The sequence below is a fragment of the Panthera uncia genome (assembly GCF_023721935.1).
Source record: "Panthera uncia isolate 11264 chromosome B3 unlocalized genomic scaffold, Puncia_PCG_1.0 HiC_scaffold_1, whole genome shotgun sequence".
NCBI classification, from domain to species: Eukaryota; Metazoa; Chordata; class Mammalia; order Carnivora; family Felidae; genus Panthera; species Panthera uncia.
This window is the reverse complement of record NW_026057582.1, coordinates 65387174-65404742: the sequence shown is the minus strand read 5'-3', so window position 1 is coordinate 65404742 and position 17569 is coordinate 65387174. Positions and strand designations below refer to the sequence as shown.

Here is a 17569-nt window from a genome sequence, read left to right as displayed (position 1 = left end):
ACTGAAATGGTTAACAGGTTTGCGTTTGAAAGTAAAAGTACACAAATCAAGATTGGGCTTTCAGGTACTGGAAGATGGGAAAGTCTATATATTCTACATTCCATGAAGACAAACAATGAAGTACAACTTTCCCCTAGGGTAGGGATTGTTATTTCTGTTTAATTACAGCACATCTAGGTCACTGGCAATTCCTTCAAAATAACACTGAATAAAATAGTAAATGTTCCAGTTAAGTTTTTAGTGAATATGCCAGTTAGCTGTGAAAACTAGAGGACGCAGTTCTTAAAGGTAAAGAATGTAGGTTCATAACCTTTGATCAACCTCTTCCTATTTTCCCCAGTCACTTGTCCCTGGTAACCACTCTTTGTTTCCCATGAATTTGACTTTTTTTTTTTTTTTTAAGATTATACATGTAGGTCATTTGATGCAGTAACAACTTTTCAGCTAGAAGATGAATAAGGTCTGAGACCTAATATATAACATGGTGACTACAGTTGATTATTGTATAATTGAAATTTACTGAGTAGATTTTAAATCTCACCAAAACAAAGATAAATATGTGAAGCAATGGATGTGATAACTAGACGGGGGGAACCCTTCACAATATATAACTATATCAGATCATCACAGTGTAAACTTTATCTTTTGAATTTGTCAATTACACCTTGATAAAGACAAAAAATTACACAATAACCAAAATTAGTTATCAATATCGGATATGTTTTGTCATCACGCAGTTTCAAGTGTATATTAAAAACCAGCTGTCCATTAACCAAGCAACCCTCCCCCACATGTGATTTTTGCAGTTACTAAAATCAAAGGAGGAGGATATTCAGTTTGCTATTTTGAATCTTCCTAGCTCCTGTGTTCATGTACGCAAAACACCATAAAACTAGACCATTTTGCCTAAAAGATAAGATTGAGAAATCTGCCAAATTAGAGCAATGCTCCAAAGCTGCCTGTTTCCTTGGGAAAGGGGCAAAGGGGAGACCTCTTCTGCTGCACTGGGAAGGAGAATGGAGGCAGCTTTTAAAAGCCTACTTTGTTCCTGGAGCTTCACTTACTTTAGTCCAGTGATCGTTAGATCCCCTAGAGCCTTCTCACCACTTAAGAGATCTGTAAACGACCAATTTAGTATTTAATTAGGTTCTTAGCATTACACCACGCTCCTACCCTAACAACTCTATTCAACGCAGCTACCATCTGAGAAGCTGTGGCTTGATTAGATAGGATAAAAATTCCTACTATTACGCAGCTGGAAAGTAAGCACTACCAGGTGTTCAGGTACTAACTAAGCTCACTGCGTCTCCAAGCTCTGAAGAGAGCTGAAGGAGGCGGGATCCGGCCACCAGGAACCTCCCTTGACCCCGCCCCTCTGGGCTTTGCTTCCGGGGCAGTCCGGGCAGCCACGTAATCCTCGGGTTCTTCACTAACCGGGCAGTGGATGGTGGGAGTCAAGATGGCGACGGCTGCAGCAGCCAGTATTCGAGAGAGACAAACAGGTACGTCTTACTCCCTTCTCCCTGCGGTTTTGTGCCTGTGGTGGGGATTTCTTCTCCTGCTTGTCGCCCTCACTCGGTCGTGGTGTGTGCAGCTCTGAGATGGACCTCCTGAAGCTCAATCCAGTTCCCAAAGCATCGAGAGCCCCTCCCCTTTTGAGTTTTTAGGCAAGAGATGTAATAGCTCGAGAACGCGGCCTCATTTGTGGTTCAGGAAAAGGGGCTTAAGGGTTGCTATGGCCCTGCTCTTGTCCCTTTTCTGCTGGGCCTCAAAAGGCCATCACAAGAATATCTGGCAGCTGGCAGATAACAACATAGATATTCCCCTGTGTTGCCACCTATGAAGTCTCCGGGTTTGTTTCTGTGCCTGGTCCAGGTCTTCCCTAGATTTTAATGTTGAAAGAGTTTAGTTTGGGGGCATTTCCTCCACAATTACAAAATTTAAGTATTCTTTCAGAGCAGCTTACCTTCTGCCATTTCTCTTCTTTGGACCAGTCTTTTGGGGGTACCTGAAGAGAAATGCCCAGTGATAAAGATTTCCTTCTTTAGCTTACTGGAATGGAATTCAAGAATGGCAAAAAACAAATGAATTAGTAGCTTTGTCATTTTAACCGTTTGACAAATTAGTATTGTAAAACTATTAGTTTCATCCTCGATAGAGCAGTCATACAGCTTCTGTTTGTACCGTTAAATGTGTTTTTTTTTAAATACATACTTCTTCCCTTTAGCTTTCATATTTTTACATGTTAGATATTTTGTTTTTACTTATTTTTTGTAAACTTCTGATGACAACAGAGTTTATACCTGTTAGCTACAGACTAATGGTTTGTTCCTGTTAGCGAATTGTCCTGAAAGTTGGCAGGCTGTGAATTCTGAGGAGCTGATAGAAACAAACCATCAAGAGTATGCACAATTGGAAATTCTTTCCCTTGTAATTAAGTTCTTTTGCATGTTAATTCGAACTGGAAAATAAATGGTTAAAATTAATATGGCTTACCAGAAGGGATTTCAGCTGTGCTTGATTCCTTAGGAATTCAAAGAAAAAATGATTAGACTATCTTGTAATAACACAGTGCATATGGAATTGTGTTCTGCTTTTTCCATTAGATAAATTTAGTATAAGCTATCAGGTGAAGTTAGGCATAATTTAAGTAAGTAAGGTTTGGGGAATACCTGCCATACGTTTTACCAGTAAGCAAATAGAAGCCCCACTTGTCTTTGCAGTATGGTTCTGACAGCTTAATGAAGCTCAATGAATTAGGTCATGTTACATATTAAAATAAAATAACATATCAAGGAAGACTTAGAAAGCAGCGTTTTGCTTAGAAACCAATAGAAAGCAGCGTTTTGAAAAATAAAATTTTTATGGTAGTAATTTTTATATGCAGAAACTTTGTAGAATGTTGAATCCTAATATAATTTCAATTTCTGTGGAAATACACTTCATTGTAGTAAGATTTCACATTACAACTAGATAGGTTATGCCATAATAATCATTTATCAGATTAGTACTCTAGTTGAGTTCTGTCTTATTTTCGGACAAAGGTAAACCCCTATATGTGTGCTAGAGTACCAGAAGTAAACCTTTCCCTCATGACTATTGAGAATGTTTTTGGAAGTAACTCAAAATCAGTTCTCAAATATTCTAGATGAAGACACCATGGTACACAGGAATTTGCGATCTATTTGGGTAGATAATAGCTGATACTGAATAGTATTCCTAAGCATTGTTTTAAGTGATTTTATGTGTATTGTCTCCATTTTATAGATGAGAAAACTAAGGTATAGAGAGAATAACTGACTAGCATGGTTATTTTTTGTTTTCCTGCTTGAAGAATATTTATCTTTTAAAGGTCATCTTAAAAGTCATCTGATTTGTGAAAGTTTCTTGGATCACTCACCCTCTTTATTCTTACCTTTAGTGCAACAGACAACATCCTGTGTTACCTATCGTTGCCCTTCATGCATGCCTCTCTGTTGAAGGTTCTTGCTCAACACTCCCGCTTCTCAACCTTGGCAAGCTGCAGATCCACTGCTTTCTTTCTTGCAGTGACCTAATGTAGCCTCTTGGCTTTAGATATCATCTATATGTTAATGATCCCCAAGTTTATATCTCAGGCCTGGACCTTTTCCTCTGAATTCCATTTACCCCATTTCAATTAATAGCAACCCCACCCTTGTAGTTAGTTGCACAGGTCAGAAACCTTTAAGGTTTCTTGACTTCTGTTTTTCATATCCCACATCAGATCTGTGAGTAAATGTTACTAGCTCTACTCTGAAAATACATTCACAATTTGACTGTTGGCATTGCTTTCACGCAGGTCCAGAACGCCAAGAATTTCTGCAGTAACCTCTTATTTAGTTGTTTTGCTGTTATATTCCTTTTCCCCTTCATTTTTTTTCCCCACAAAGTAACAAAGTGATCTTGTCACATATTTGCGCAGAACTCTCCAACAGCTTTCCATTTCAATCCTGGTAAAAACCAAAATAATATTATAGTGGTCTACAAGGCCTTATGTGATATATTTCCTGCTTAACTTTCTGACCTGACTCCCTATTGCTCTCCCCTTTGCTTGAACACGTTGGAATGCTCCCACTTGAAAGCCTTTTTATTTGTTACCCCTTTCTGGATATTCTTTCAGAGACATCTGCATGGCTCACTCTCTCATCTTTACTCAAATGTTACCCTCTCAGGAGGCCTTTCTTGTCTACTGTATTTAAAATTACACTGCAAGGGGACACCTGGGTGGCTCAGTCAGTTAAGCATCTGACTTCGGCTCAGGTCACGATCTCGCAGTTTGTGAGTTCAAGCCCCACGTCAGGCTCTGTGCTTATAGCTCAGGGCCTGGAGCCTGCTTTGGATTCTGTGTCTCCTCCTTTCTCTGCCCCTCCCATGCTCATGCTCTGTCTCTCAATAATAAATAAACGTTAAAAAAATTTTTTTTAATTACACTGCAGGGGCTCCTGGATGGGTCAGTTGGTTAAGCATCTGACTCTTGATCTTGGCTCAGGTCATGATCTCACGGTTATAAGTTTGAGCCCCACATCAGGCTCTGCGCTGACAGCATGGAGCCTCCTTGGGATTCTCGCTCTGTCCCCCCCCCCCCCCTCTCAAAATTAATAAACACTAAAAAAATTTTTTTAATAAAAATAAGTAAAACTAAAATTACACTGCAGCTCTCCCCCCTTCCCTTTGTTTTACTCCATAGCACTTAATATAATCTTATATGCCATATGTTTAACTTAATCTGTTGTGTTTTTACCCCAACTAAAATGAAAGTTCCTTGAGGATAGGTAATTTTTATTCAGTCTGTTGTGTTTAGTGCCATCAGCTGGAGCAGTGCCCAGCATATGGTAAACAATAACTAAACATTTGTTGAATGAATAGTAAATGTGGTTGAATATATAGCAGATGAGTAAAGAAAATATTTCAGGTTAGGGTGAAACTATATTAACCAAGTCTAGAAATGATATGTTTAGGGCCAATAAAGAAAACTAGTTTGCCATTTCATTTAAAAGCAATGATTTAAGCCTATAGGAGAGTTACTCTGATGAAACTAAAAATACATTCTTACATATTCTTTGAACACAGGCCCTGTACTTTATTAACGAATCCACTGTGTCAAAATCTGTTAACAAGTTAGCCAAGGATCACAGTTGAAGAAACTCACCTAGATGGGACTAGGAAGGCAGATGTGGGAATGTCTGCTGATACTGGCCTTTTTCAGTAAAGTAAGGCCTAGCTCTAGAGAAACTATACACCTGGGACTCTGATGCAGCCTGGGCTGTGGTTTTTCCTAGTTGTCCCAAGAATGTGAACAGTTCCTAGAAACAAGATTTTCTTTTTGTTGGGCCATGGGTGCCAGGGTGATGATGGCTATATTGCCTGGAGGTGGAAGAACTTGCTAAAAGCTCAGTGGGAGAGTTCATTCTGCAGCACCTTGTATGCCTCCTATGTTACTTCAGTTTTAAGTACCAAAGTGTTTTTTTGCTTGTTTATGTATTTTTTTGTATAATATCATAGTATCTGTAAGCTTAGCATTTAATAGAGGTTTTTCTAGTGTGTGAATCAATATACCAAAAATTAATACACTGGTGATTTGAATATTATCTGGTCAATTATATATACTATATATATAATATATAGTATAACATATTAAGTAGGGAAGAGTATGACCTGTAGATTATTTTGTATTAATAAAGTCTAATCCAAATGCTTTTATTTTTTATTTTTTAATTTTTTTAAATGTTTATTTTTGTGAGAGAGACAGAGCATGAGCAGGGGAGTAGCAGAGAAAGAGGGAGATACAGAATTCGAAGCAGGTTCCAGGCCCTGAGCCATCACCCCAGAACCCGATGTGGACCTTGAACACAGGAACCATGAGATCATGACCTGAGCCAAAGTTGGAAGCTTAACCAACTGAGCCACCCAGGAACCCCCAAATGCTTTTAAAGATCAACCAAATAGATTTCAGGGTTGCCAGTCTTAAAAATTAAATTACCCAACTAATACCCTTCCTTGAATATTTGGCCTTTCCTTTTTTTTTTTTAATTATTATTTTTTTATGTTTATTTATTTTTGAGACAGAGAGAGACAGAGCATGAATGGGGGAGGGTCAGAGAAAGAGGGAGACACAGAATCTGAAGCAGGCTTCAGGCTCTAGGCTCTGAGCTGTTGGCACAGAGCCCAATGCGGGGCTGGAACTCATGAACCGTGAGATCATGACCTGTGCAGAAGTCGACGCTTAACCGACTGAGCCATCCAGGCACCCCAAGGACTTTTCAACTTCACACAGAAGTATAGAGAGATTTTAATTTTCCTTAGAAAATATTTCTGAATCTGCAATACACATGAACAGATGAGCACTAAAAATCTCAAAATTCAATAACACATAGAGCATAACTGCTTTGATTTTAGAAATTGTATATTTTCTTATCATGAGTTATCTACCATATCTTTGGGAAAGTCTCACTTTTTCCATGGAGCATATAATATTGAACAGTATAACTTTTCATTGAATCTGATGAGACAAATTGGTCATAAAATGTATTACAAGATAACTAAAACATAGACCTACTGTATGACGGTTTTGTATATGAACCCCTTAAATATATCCTATGTAGTTTTTGTTTTTCAAAAGGGTGATGCTGATCTGTGCTTTCAGCCAGACAGTAGTAAATAGACAACAAGACCAGTTATCTATTGAGACCACTGCAAATTTGTAGTTGATAAAATTTCTTTTTGCATCTGTATAAAATGTATGAGGAAATGTCTATTGATGTCTTCTGCCCATTTTTAATTGGATTATTTGTTTTTTGGTTGTTAAGTTGTATAAGTTCTTTATATATTTTAGGTGCTACCCCTTTATCATTTGCAACAACGTGGATGGAGCTAGACAGTATAATGCTAAGTGAAATAAATCGGAGAAAGACAAATACCATATGATTTTACTCATGTGGAATTTAAGAAATAAGCAAAGGAGAAAGAAAAAGAATAAACCAAGAACAGACTCCTAACTATAGAGAACAAATTGATGGTTATCAGAGGGGAGGTGGGTGGGGAGATGAGTAAAATAGGTGATGGGGATTAAAGAGTACACATCATGATGAGCACTGAGTAATGTACAGAATTATTGAATTACTCTATCATATATCTACAACTAGTATAACACTGTATGTTAACTATACTGGAATTAAAATATTTTTAAACTAAAAAAGAGTAGTGTGGGGCTTGTCAGGAGGAATGGAAAAGGCTTCTTTCAGAACATTTTCCACATTGTCATCTGGGGACAGAAAATCTCCCCAAACACTTGCCCAATTAGCTGTTGATGGAATGGTCTTACACAGTCTGACCTGCTTTTACATATCCATTCATTTGATTTATCAGTTTTACTAGAGTGATTTGTGCATTTTGTTTTGAGGTGGTAAGTAATAGATGAGGGGGGTGGGGAATGAAATCATGAAAAACAATAATTTTTTTTAAATTCTTTTAATGTTTTTTATATATTTTTGAGAGAGACACAGAGTGTGAGCAGGGAGCAGGCAGAGAGAGAGAGGGAGACACAGAATCTGAAGCAGGCTTCAGGCTCTGAGTTGTCAGCACAGAGCCTGACATGGGGCTCGAACTCACAAATCGTGAGAATGTGACCTGAGCTGAAGTCGGTTGCTTAACTGACTGAGCCACCCAGGCGTTCCACAATGATAATATTTTAAAAAATTTTTTATAATGTTTTTTATTTATTTTTGAGACAGAGAGAGACAGAGCATGAGCAGGGGAGGGGCAGAGAGAGAGGGAGACACAGAACCTGAAGCAGGCCCCAGGCTCCGAGCTGTCGCACAGAGCCCGACACGGGGCTCGAACTCACGGACTGTGAGATCGTGACCTGAGCTGAAGTTGGATGCTTAACCAACTGAGCCACCCACACGCCCCCCACAATGATAATATTTAATAAGACTGTTTTCATTTCCAGTGGCTTTGAAGCGTATGCTGAATTTCAATGTGCCTCATGTTAAAAACAGCACTGGAGAACCAGTATGGAAGGTAAGAGACTTTATTTTAATTTTATTTTAACTTTATTTAACTAATATTTTAACTTTAATTTATTTTAATTATTTTTGCTTGGTCTTTATTGGTGGTGATTGGAGGGAATTTCTTGTTAATGCTGAACAGTAGCACATTTTAGTTATGCATGGAGAGTTTATTTTTATTTAACGTGGTTTCTTAATGTGAATCTTTTTAATAAACATTTTATGGTGGGAGACAGGCAAGGATAATAATATGCATCTAGGGAATCCAGCTGATCTCTTGAATGGCCCCTCACTAGTAGGTCTTTCATCTGGTTGATGTTTTGTTCCTTAGCTTTGCAGGTCCAGAATTTGGATCTCGCAGGCTTGTTCAAGGTTAGTCAGACTTGGGTAGAGAGTGATCTGTAAACCAGAATGCCAGTTTTAACCGACTCATGAGACAGTGATTTGTAAACCATAATGCTGGTTAATTTATGATATATAAAACTGTCAGTAAAATTGTTAATTGGACCAGAAAGCAATCTATAATATTTCTCCCTTGAGAAATGATGAAGTACTTTTAAAAATTCCTGTTCTTTAAGCTTGTTCATTTTAAACTTTATACTTTCTTTCTTCAGACAAACTAGAATTCAGCTGCTTAGGTTTACACTTGTTAGTTTATAGTCACTTTATATTTCTTTTTTGCTAATAATTGAGAACAACTCAACCTGGTAACTATTGGGGTGTTTTGAAAACTCTGATGATCCTTATAAGTCCTTTGGTTAACTCTAAAGATGGTTAAGGTCATCTATATGAATTCCTAGGTTAAGCTTCAAAATATCCCCTAATTTTTGCCTTCTTTCATGTTTATTTGTGGGCATCCTGTTATTGCTCCTTGAATAAACAATGCTCGATTATTGTTTCTAAAGCCTTTATTAAGCTTTTGAATTAAATAGCTCGAGAATTTCTTGGGTACAATCTGATTTGTGTCAAATTCTTTCCCTATCCATTACTTATGTATCACAAGATTAATAATACCCAGCCTCTTAGAACTAGAGCAGAAGAGTTTTAGCTTTTATTTTTTAATTTTTTTTATGTTTTTATTTTATTTTTGAGAGAGACAGAGCGTGAGTGGGGAACGGGCAGAAAGAGAGGGAGACACAGAATCAGAAACAGGCTTGAGGCTCTGAGCCATCGGCACAGAGCCCGACGCAGGGTTCATGGATGGTAAGATCATGACCTGAGCCGAAGCCGGACACTTAACTGACTGAGCTACCCAGGCACCCAAGAGTTTTAGCTTTTCTAAAGGAAATGCTGTCATATAGGAAACACATTTTTTTATGACAGCACGTTTCATCCCTCATTAGCAATTTCTTACTCTGTAAAGAATTACTGATGTAGTTGTAAAGAAACACTAGTTGAAATTTCTCTTTTATTAGCCTTAACTCTAAAACTAATTTTAAGTTAGAAGATTCAGAGTTCTTTCTACCCCTCAAAGATGTCAGTTATAATATTTTAGAATGTGAAGAAATGTATGTGACAGAATAAGGCTAGCATGTACTCTTTAGGGACTTAATTTTTTAAAATTGTTTATTTATGTTTATTCATTTCCTGAGAGAGAGAGTCACACGGGGGAGGAGCAGAGAGAGAGGAAGACACAGAATCTGAAGCCTGCTTCAGAGCTCTGAGCTGTCAGCACAGAGCCCAATTCAGGGCTTGAACCCAAGAACCACAAGATCATGACATGAACCGAAGTCAGATGCTTAACTGGCTGAGCCACCCAGCCAACCCAGTCACTCACTCATTTTTTAAGTGAGCATCTTATTAACCTGAGATGCTTAAATTACCAAATTTTCTTTACAGTCTTAGAACTTGTTACCCATTAGTTTTGAGAGGGACTATTTTTACTTCTCTCTTTTTAGAAAGGATTGATGTAAACTTGGTGGGGGAAGTGTATGTGAGTTTGCTGAATATTAAAGATCCTTTATTATAGCTTAAGATAAGTATTTTGTAGTTGCTAGTATGTTTATCCTAGCAAAAATATTCTATGAGAATAAATTTATGTAATATTAATTTAGCCTAAGTGATCATGCTTTAAAAACTAGATTATGACATACGTGAACGTTTTGGGCAATGACAGAAAATATTAAATTGAGGTAAGTATAAGAATTCAGCATACATGATTTATTAAAATAGAATATACTTCAACATTGTCTTAATATGAGCTCTCTATCAACTGTTTACTGATAGTTTCAAAAACACGTTTTTTTTAAACCAGGTGCTCATTTATGACAGATTTGGCCAAGATATCATCTCTCCACTGCTATCAGTAAAAGAGCTGAGAGACATGGGAATCACTCTGCATCTGTGAGTTTTAACATGTTTCTAATAATGACATTTATTTTCAGATATATTGCTAAAGGATATCTTTGGCCACCTTGAAATCCAGTTATTAAAGGACATCATTAATACATAAAATGTTAGGTTACAGTACTTGTATAAAACAACATTTAACTATTTACTTTGAAGTTAGAAATAATTCTCAGTCTGAAGTTTCATAATTTCAGAATTTAAATTTTCTCTCTCATGTCTTTTCGTAAAGACTAATTTACCCTCTTATATGAAAGAACAGAACTGGTTGTCTTAAGTTCTCTTCCATCTCTGAAAATTTTTTATTCCTTCAGTTTGAATATGCTTTTTATTTATTTTTTTTAATTTTTTTTTTTTTTTACATTTATTTATTTTTGATAGAGACAGCACAAGTCAGGGAGGGGCAGAGAGAGAGGGAGACACAGAATCTGAAGCAGGCTCCAGGCTCCGAGCTGTCAGCACAGAGCCCAACGTGGGGCCCGAACTCACCAACTGTGAGATCATGACCTGAGCTGAAATTGGACGCTCAACTGACTGAGCCACCCAGGCACCCCTGAATATACTTTTTAAAGAATGTCTAAATTAGTTTATCGTTAATATGAAAAATTTAAGTATCTATGGGATAATGATTGTTAACCACTATAGGAGCTATCTATGTTGTCTTCTTAACTACTGAATGTATTTTATTATATTATTTCTGGTATGTTTGATAAATATAACAAATCTGTCTCCCTCTGTCTCTGCCCCTCCCCTGCTCTCTTTCTCTCTCAAAAATAAACATTAAAGTGTGTGTGTGTGTGTGTGTGTATGTATACACATATATACATATTTATGTGTATATATATATATATTTGATTTTACTTATGGTTAAATTTTTTCATTGTTTTTAAAGACTCCTCCAGCTTCCTGTTTTCCCTCTCTTGGAGAACTGAATTTTTCCTCTGCTCACCCTCCCCCAAACATATTTCTATGAAAAATGGGAATAAAATTGCTATTGAATGTGCTTTAGTTCTTATTCAGGAGGAATATTGGTATTAGAAATAAAGGTGATTGTAATAGAAGAGATGAAGACTGACATTAGGATCTTACTAATAAATGTTAGCACTGATAAAAGGAGAAGCCTGGGTTAAACGATTAATTGCAGCAAGAGCTTTTAGTGTACTGGTCATTGTCTATAAAATGATTCATCCTTGGTTTGAGAAGTACTGTTTTAAATGATCTTTTTAGATAAATGACTAAGAAAAAGATGAATTTTATGTTTTTTAGGCTTTTACACTCTGATCGAGATCCTATTCCAGATGTTCCTGCAGTGTACTTTGTAATGCCAACTGAAGAAAATATTGACAGAATGTGCCAGGTAATATGAGTTCTTATATGTAGGGACAGGTTTTTTTATTTTTTATTTATATTGTTAATCAAAAAATTTTTTTTCAGGAATAGAATTTAGTGATTCATCACTTACATTTAATAGCCAGTGCTCATCCCAACCATTATCCTCCTTAATGCCCCTCTCCCCTTTAGCCCTTGCCCCCATCCAACACCCCTCCAGCAACCCTCCATTTGTTCTCTAGTTTTAAGAGTGTCTTATGGGTTGTCTCCCTTCCTATTTTTATATTATTTTTGCTTCCCTTCCCTTATGTTCTCCTGTTTGGTATCTTAAATCCCACATATGAGTGAAGTCATGTATTTGTCTCTGACTGAACTAATTTCACTTAGCATAATACATTCTAGTTCGATCCATAGAGTTGTAAATGGCAAGATTTCATTCTTTTTGGTTGCCAAGTAACATTTCATTGAATATATATACCACATCTTCTTTATCCATTCAGCAGTTGGTGGACATTTGGGCCCTTTCCAAACTTTGGCTATTGTCAGTAGCCAAACGTTGGGGTACATGTGTCTCTTAGAATCAGCATTGTTATATCTGTATTTAACTCTAGCAATTTTCTTCCTTATCTCTGTAGACATATATAATATCCAAAACAGTTTCATTTCAGAAATACAAGATTTATCCTAGTTCTTTTTCCCTTTACAAATTTGTAACTCCTTTTTCTGACAGTCACAAACATGACCCCCAATATCCTCAACATACTTATTTTCTCAGTCCTCATAATTATTAGTCCTTTATCCTTTAACCAATGTCCCAACCTTTGTTAAACCACTGCCCTGCTTGCTACCTTCTTCACACAGCCTCCAAATCCTCAGTTTTTCACACTTAAACATCTCCAATACCAGATGCATCTTAAAATTGATGGTGTGTTATAGAATTTTATTGGCAGCATTAATTCTTTCTTGGTGTTACATAACATAATGGTGCCTCTTTCAATTGACATTTTCTTAGATTAAAAGAAATGCAGGCATACCTTGTTTTATTAGGTTTCACAGATAATTCACTTTTTTAGAAAGAGAAGGTTTGTCACAACCCTGCATCAAGCAGGTCTGTTGATGCCATTTTTGCAATAACATTAACTCACTTTCTGCCTGTCACGTTTCGGTAATAATCAGACTATTTCAAACTTTTTTATTATTATATTTGCTATAGTGATCTGTGATCAGTGATAATTCGCTGAAAACTTAAATTTTTTAGCAATGAAGTATTTTTTTTTTTAACATTTATTTTTGAGACAGAGAGAGACAAAGCATGAACGGGGGAGGGTCAGAGAGAGGGAGACACAGAATCTGAAACAGGCTTCAGGCTCTGAGCAGTCAGCACAGAGCCCGACGCGGGGCTCGAACTCACGGACTGCGAGATCATGACCTGAGCCGAAGTCGGACGCCTAACTGACTGAGCCACCCAGTCGCCCCTGAAGTATTTTTTAATTAAGGTATATACTCTTTTTTTAGACATAAGACTCTTGCACACATAATAGACCACAGTATAGTGTGAACATAATTTTCATAGACACTGGGAAACCAGAAAATTATTTTGACTCCTTTTATTACAATGTTCACTTTGTTGTGCTGGTCTGGAACTGAACCTGCAATATATCCAAGGTATGCCTGTATGGTTATTTAGATATCTATTTTTCCTAGAGTTTAAGAAGATAAGTAAATTTGATTTAAGAATTTGCCTGACTTAAATTATGGTACTTTTGGATGATTAAGAAGTAATACTTCTGGAATTGGTCATTGGAATTATGTCTGAACAGTGAAGGAAGTGTGTTGTTTTATTAAATGACCAGAGCAATAGAAGGTATTAGCTGCAAAATATAATAAGCATTTTACTTTACAAGAGAGCCATTTCTGGAGATTTTTAAGAAAAAGGCAAATAAACTATTTCAAAGCAGTTTTGTGTGATACTATAATTAGTAGAATTTTATTGATAATAGAATTATAACTTTAATTATTAATACATAGGTCCATTATATCTGGCAACCAAGTAACTAGTACTTCTACATAACTTTCTTCTCTTGGGTTTTTTTTAATTGTCACTTAAATCTGTGTATTATCCTCCAAAATCTTACTCTTACAGTATCTAAATGATTTCTGTCTGTGGTCCTCTTTTATATGTGCGCATAGGAATGAAGTATTCATTGTATTTATAGGATCTGCGAAATCAACTCTATGAATCATATTACTTAAATTTTATTTCTGCTATTTCAAGAAGTAAACTGGAAGATATTGCAAATGCAGCATTAGCTGCTAGTGCAGTAACACAAGTAGCCAAGGTAAGAGATTTTGATTAGCTGATGACATTTTGTTAATGTAAAATTTAGTGTATTTTAAAACCTGTTAATTGACTTAAGTTTCTCATTTACAAAAGACGAGGTCAACCTAAGAAATATTTAGACTCAATACTTTTTTTGATAATGTAAATTACCTATAATTTGAACTAGGCAGAATACACCAACCTAATGGTACCTGTTATTTGATGAATTTGAAAGATAAAAATAAAATGCTTAATCAGTCTTTTAGTCTAGGATTTGTATCATCTTTTTAGCTCAACTTAGAAATAGTTTGACAGTTGGGTTGTTACAAATTATACTAAAAATATGTTGACATTATTTTATTTATAGTCACCGTATTATCTTCAGGTCTTACTTAGGAGAGAAGATCCAACGAAGTTACATTACATATTATAAGAGGGAAGGAATTTACAACAGGCCAGCAGTTCTACATCATAGTTACCATTTAGATAGGTTCAGCTTAGTTATAAATAAATCTGTCAAATCTTTTCTTGGTTACAGCAGTACTGTGCCTTGTGCTTTTTGACATTGGACAAGACATGAAATTCTAGGGAATCATATAGGGCAAATAAAAGACAAAACAACCATACATTTGCTTCCCATTTTTTCCCACTGAGTTTTCATTCTAAGATTTAGATAGTCTACTACTACTTCTGATTAGTTTTTGAGGCTTATGTTTTAATGTTCTTTCTTTTCAAAGTTTATTATTTTACATAAAATAATAGGAATGGTTTTCAGTTTGCTTAACTGAATTCAGTGTGCTTCTAAGAATTTTCTTAATTTTTCTCCTGATTTGCCCTTCTAAAGAACTAGTATAACTTTTTTCCCACTTATAAGTGTTCATGGTGGAAAAATTGTTACTATGACTTACTTAGGAAAGTGTGATTAAAGTGAACATAAAAATTAAATTGCAATTTTTTTCTTCAAAACTGATACACATTCCCATCCCAAGCACAGTTTTTGAAAAAATCTTTTTATCTTCATAAATATTGTTATCTGAAGATAGTACTTTCCTCCTTGATAATTTATTGACCAAAGTCTTGTTTATATTCCTTTTTAATATCAACTCCTCATTCTTACCCAATGAGGTAATCTGCCACATGGTGTAATTTTTGGTTATTAAATATAATGGTAATTTTTTCCATTATTTTCCATTGGTTGATTAAGTCAAGCTAAATGTGCTTTCAGTATTGCAAAATTGGGGTGCCTGGCTGGCTCAGTCAGTGTAGCATGCAACTCTTGGTCTCACAGTTAGTGAGTTTGAGGCCCACATTTGGCTCTCTCCTGTCAGCTGGAGCCTGCTTTGAATCCTCTGTCCCCACCCCGCTCATTCTTTCTCTTTCAAAATAAATAAAATTTTCAAAAATATTGTAAAATTGATGTATAAACCTTTTCTTTTATTTCCAGGTTTTTGATCAGTATCTCAATTTTATTACTTTGGAAGATGATATGTTTGTATTATGTAATCAAAATAAGGAGCTTGTTTCATATCGTGGTATGTAAAAACAGGAATATTGTAATTCGTTAAAATGAGTGATGTACTGTAAAAAAAAATAGCACATTTAGTACTCTCAAAAACCAGCTTTGTTTACAGTGGTACAACTGTAAAAGATATTTTAAAGCACACAAAGAAAACAAGTCTTAGACTGAATTTTGTCACATATAACAACATGTACTAGACGTGTTTTGCAAGCCCAATGAAGTACCAAACCTCTGACTTTTTAGGTACCTACCCCACAGCAGCTTACATGAATGGTTTATTCATGACAAGTAAGACAGTATTTTAGTAGTAGGATTCAATGAGTCTTCTGCTTTGACTCTTGGACAAGAACAAGTTACTCTGCTTCTCTGTGCTTTAGTTTTCCTCATCTGTAAAGTGGGAATAATAATACTATCTACCTCACAGAGTTTTTGTGGGAATTAAATGGATTAGTGTGTGTAAAATGCCTAGAAAAGTTTCTGGCACATAATAAGTATTCACAAAAGGTTGGCTAAGGCATCAACAGCTACTATAGCACTATTAAGGAATGAAGTATAGGTGCCATTTTCAAATACAGGTTGTTAGACTCCCTTGATTTTTATACCTTGTTTATTCACCAGTAGATTGAATATTTGTATTTGATCAAATGCTGTCTAACCATCTCTGGAGTTTGCATTCCCACTTTTGGTAAACAGACCATTCCTGGATGTAGATTAAAACTAACAGGCCACACATGCATAGAAACACACAACCACACAACACCCATACCACATTTTATTGTCTGTGTTGCTTTTTCTGTGTGTGGAACACTTAACATGAGTTCTACTTCTTTAACCTTTTTAAGTATACAATACAGTATTGTTTACTATAGATAGTGTTGTATAGCAGATCTCTAAAACTTACTCATCTTGCCTACCTAAAACTTATATTTCCATTGATTATTTACATGGAATATTTTAAAGGAAACTCAGACTATAGGAGATAATGATTAGCCAGTTTATTGAAATAATCAATAATTTTGCTCCTTTAGGATTGAGATGTTTGTGACTAAAATTTCAGCGGTTCTTAAGTGGAGAGTATGTCCATCTAACAGGACATTTGGAAACATATAAGGGTGTTTTTGATTGTCACATTTAGCTGGACTCTACTAGCATTCATTGAGCAGGGACTAAGGATGCTAGATGTTCTGCAGTGTGTAAATGATGCTCATAACTGAAAACTATCTGCTCAAAATGTCAGTGGTACCCTATTATGAAATACTGGACCAGATGTTAAGCTCCCTGAGAGAAGAGAACATCAATTTTTTATTTTTACTGAGCTCTGTAGCATGCTTTCTTGGTGAAATTAAACAACATCCCTGAAAGGTATAAGTGTTTGGTGAATTACCCACGTCATAGATTTTTGACAGTAGTTGTTACTTATATAAATCTATTTACAATTAACTGAGTTGTAAATTAATTAGCTGTTTAAGAGGCACCAGGGTGGCTCAGTTGGTTAAGTGACCGACTTCATCTCAGGTCATGATCTCACGGTTGGTGAATTTGAGCCCTGCGTTGGGCTCTGTGCTGACAGCTCAGAGCCTGGAGCCTGCTTCAGATTCTGTGTCTCCCCTGTCTCTACCCCTCCCCTGCTCACACTCTGTGTCTCTCTGTCTTTCATGTTGAAAGCCCAGTTTTCCTTCAGCTAACTTTAAGCTAAACTTACCAATTGTTAGATTATTTGTAAATCTGGTTATATAAAAACAAAGCACCTTGTGCTTACTTCAGCAACACATAGACTAACATTAGAACCATACAGAGATTGATGTGGCCCCTGTGCAAGGATAATATGCACATTCATGAAGTGTTCCATTAAAACAAAGCAAAACAAACAAAAAAACTAACCAAGCACCTTAACTTTTTTGATCAGTTAACTCAGATTAAACAGACTAGATTCTAATCAGTCCCAATGAACAAGCTTAGTCCGCATACTTGGTTTGCTGAATTCCCTTAAACAGTTTAAATTGCATTTATAAATTTAGTATTTTCTTT

The 17569-nt window shown here is 36.0% G+C and overlaps 1 protein-coding gene and 1 long non-coding RNA gene across 2 annotated transcripts in view; one reads left to right on the top strand and one right to left on the bottom strand.

The window, feature by feature from the left end:
• LOC125909609 (uncharacterized) overlaps window positions 1–1335 on the bottom strand; it is a 31043-nt gene extending 29708 nt beyond the window's left edge. The window contains exon 1 of the long non-coding RNA XR_007453743.1: window positions 1065–1335. This is a non-coding gene — a long non-coding RNA (uncharacterized LOC125909609). The remainder of the gene's footprint in view (window positions 1–1064) is intronic.
• Window positions 1336–1398: 63 nt separating this feature from the next.
• Window positions 1399–17569, top strand: part of SCFD1 (sec1 family domain containing 1) — a 121285-nt gene continuing 105114 nt past the window's right edge. Inside the window, exons 1-6 of the mRNA XM_049612961.1 lie at window positions 1399–1502; window positions 7970–8040; window positions 10282–10370; window positions 11640–11730; window positions 13919–14041; window positions 15467–15554. Coding sequence (XP_049468918.1) covers window positions 1445–1502; window positions 7970–8040; window positions 10282–10370; window positions 11640–11730; window positions 13919–14041; window positions 15467–15554 — 520 coding nt within the window. The 5' untranslated portion in view covers window positions 1399–1444. The remainder of the gene's footprint in view (window positions 1503–7969; window positions 8041–10281; window positions 10371–11639; window positions 11731–13918; window positions 14042–15466; window positions 15555–17569) is intronic.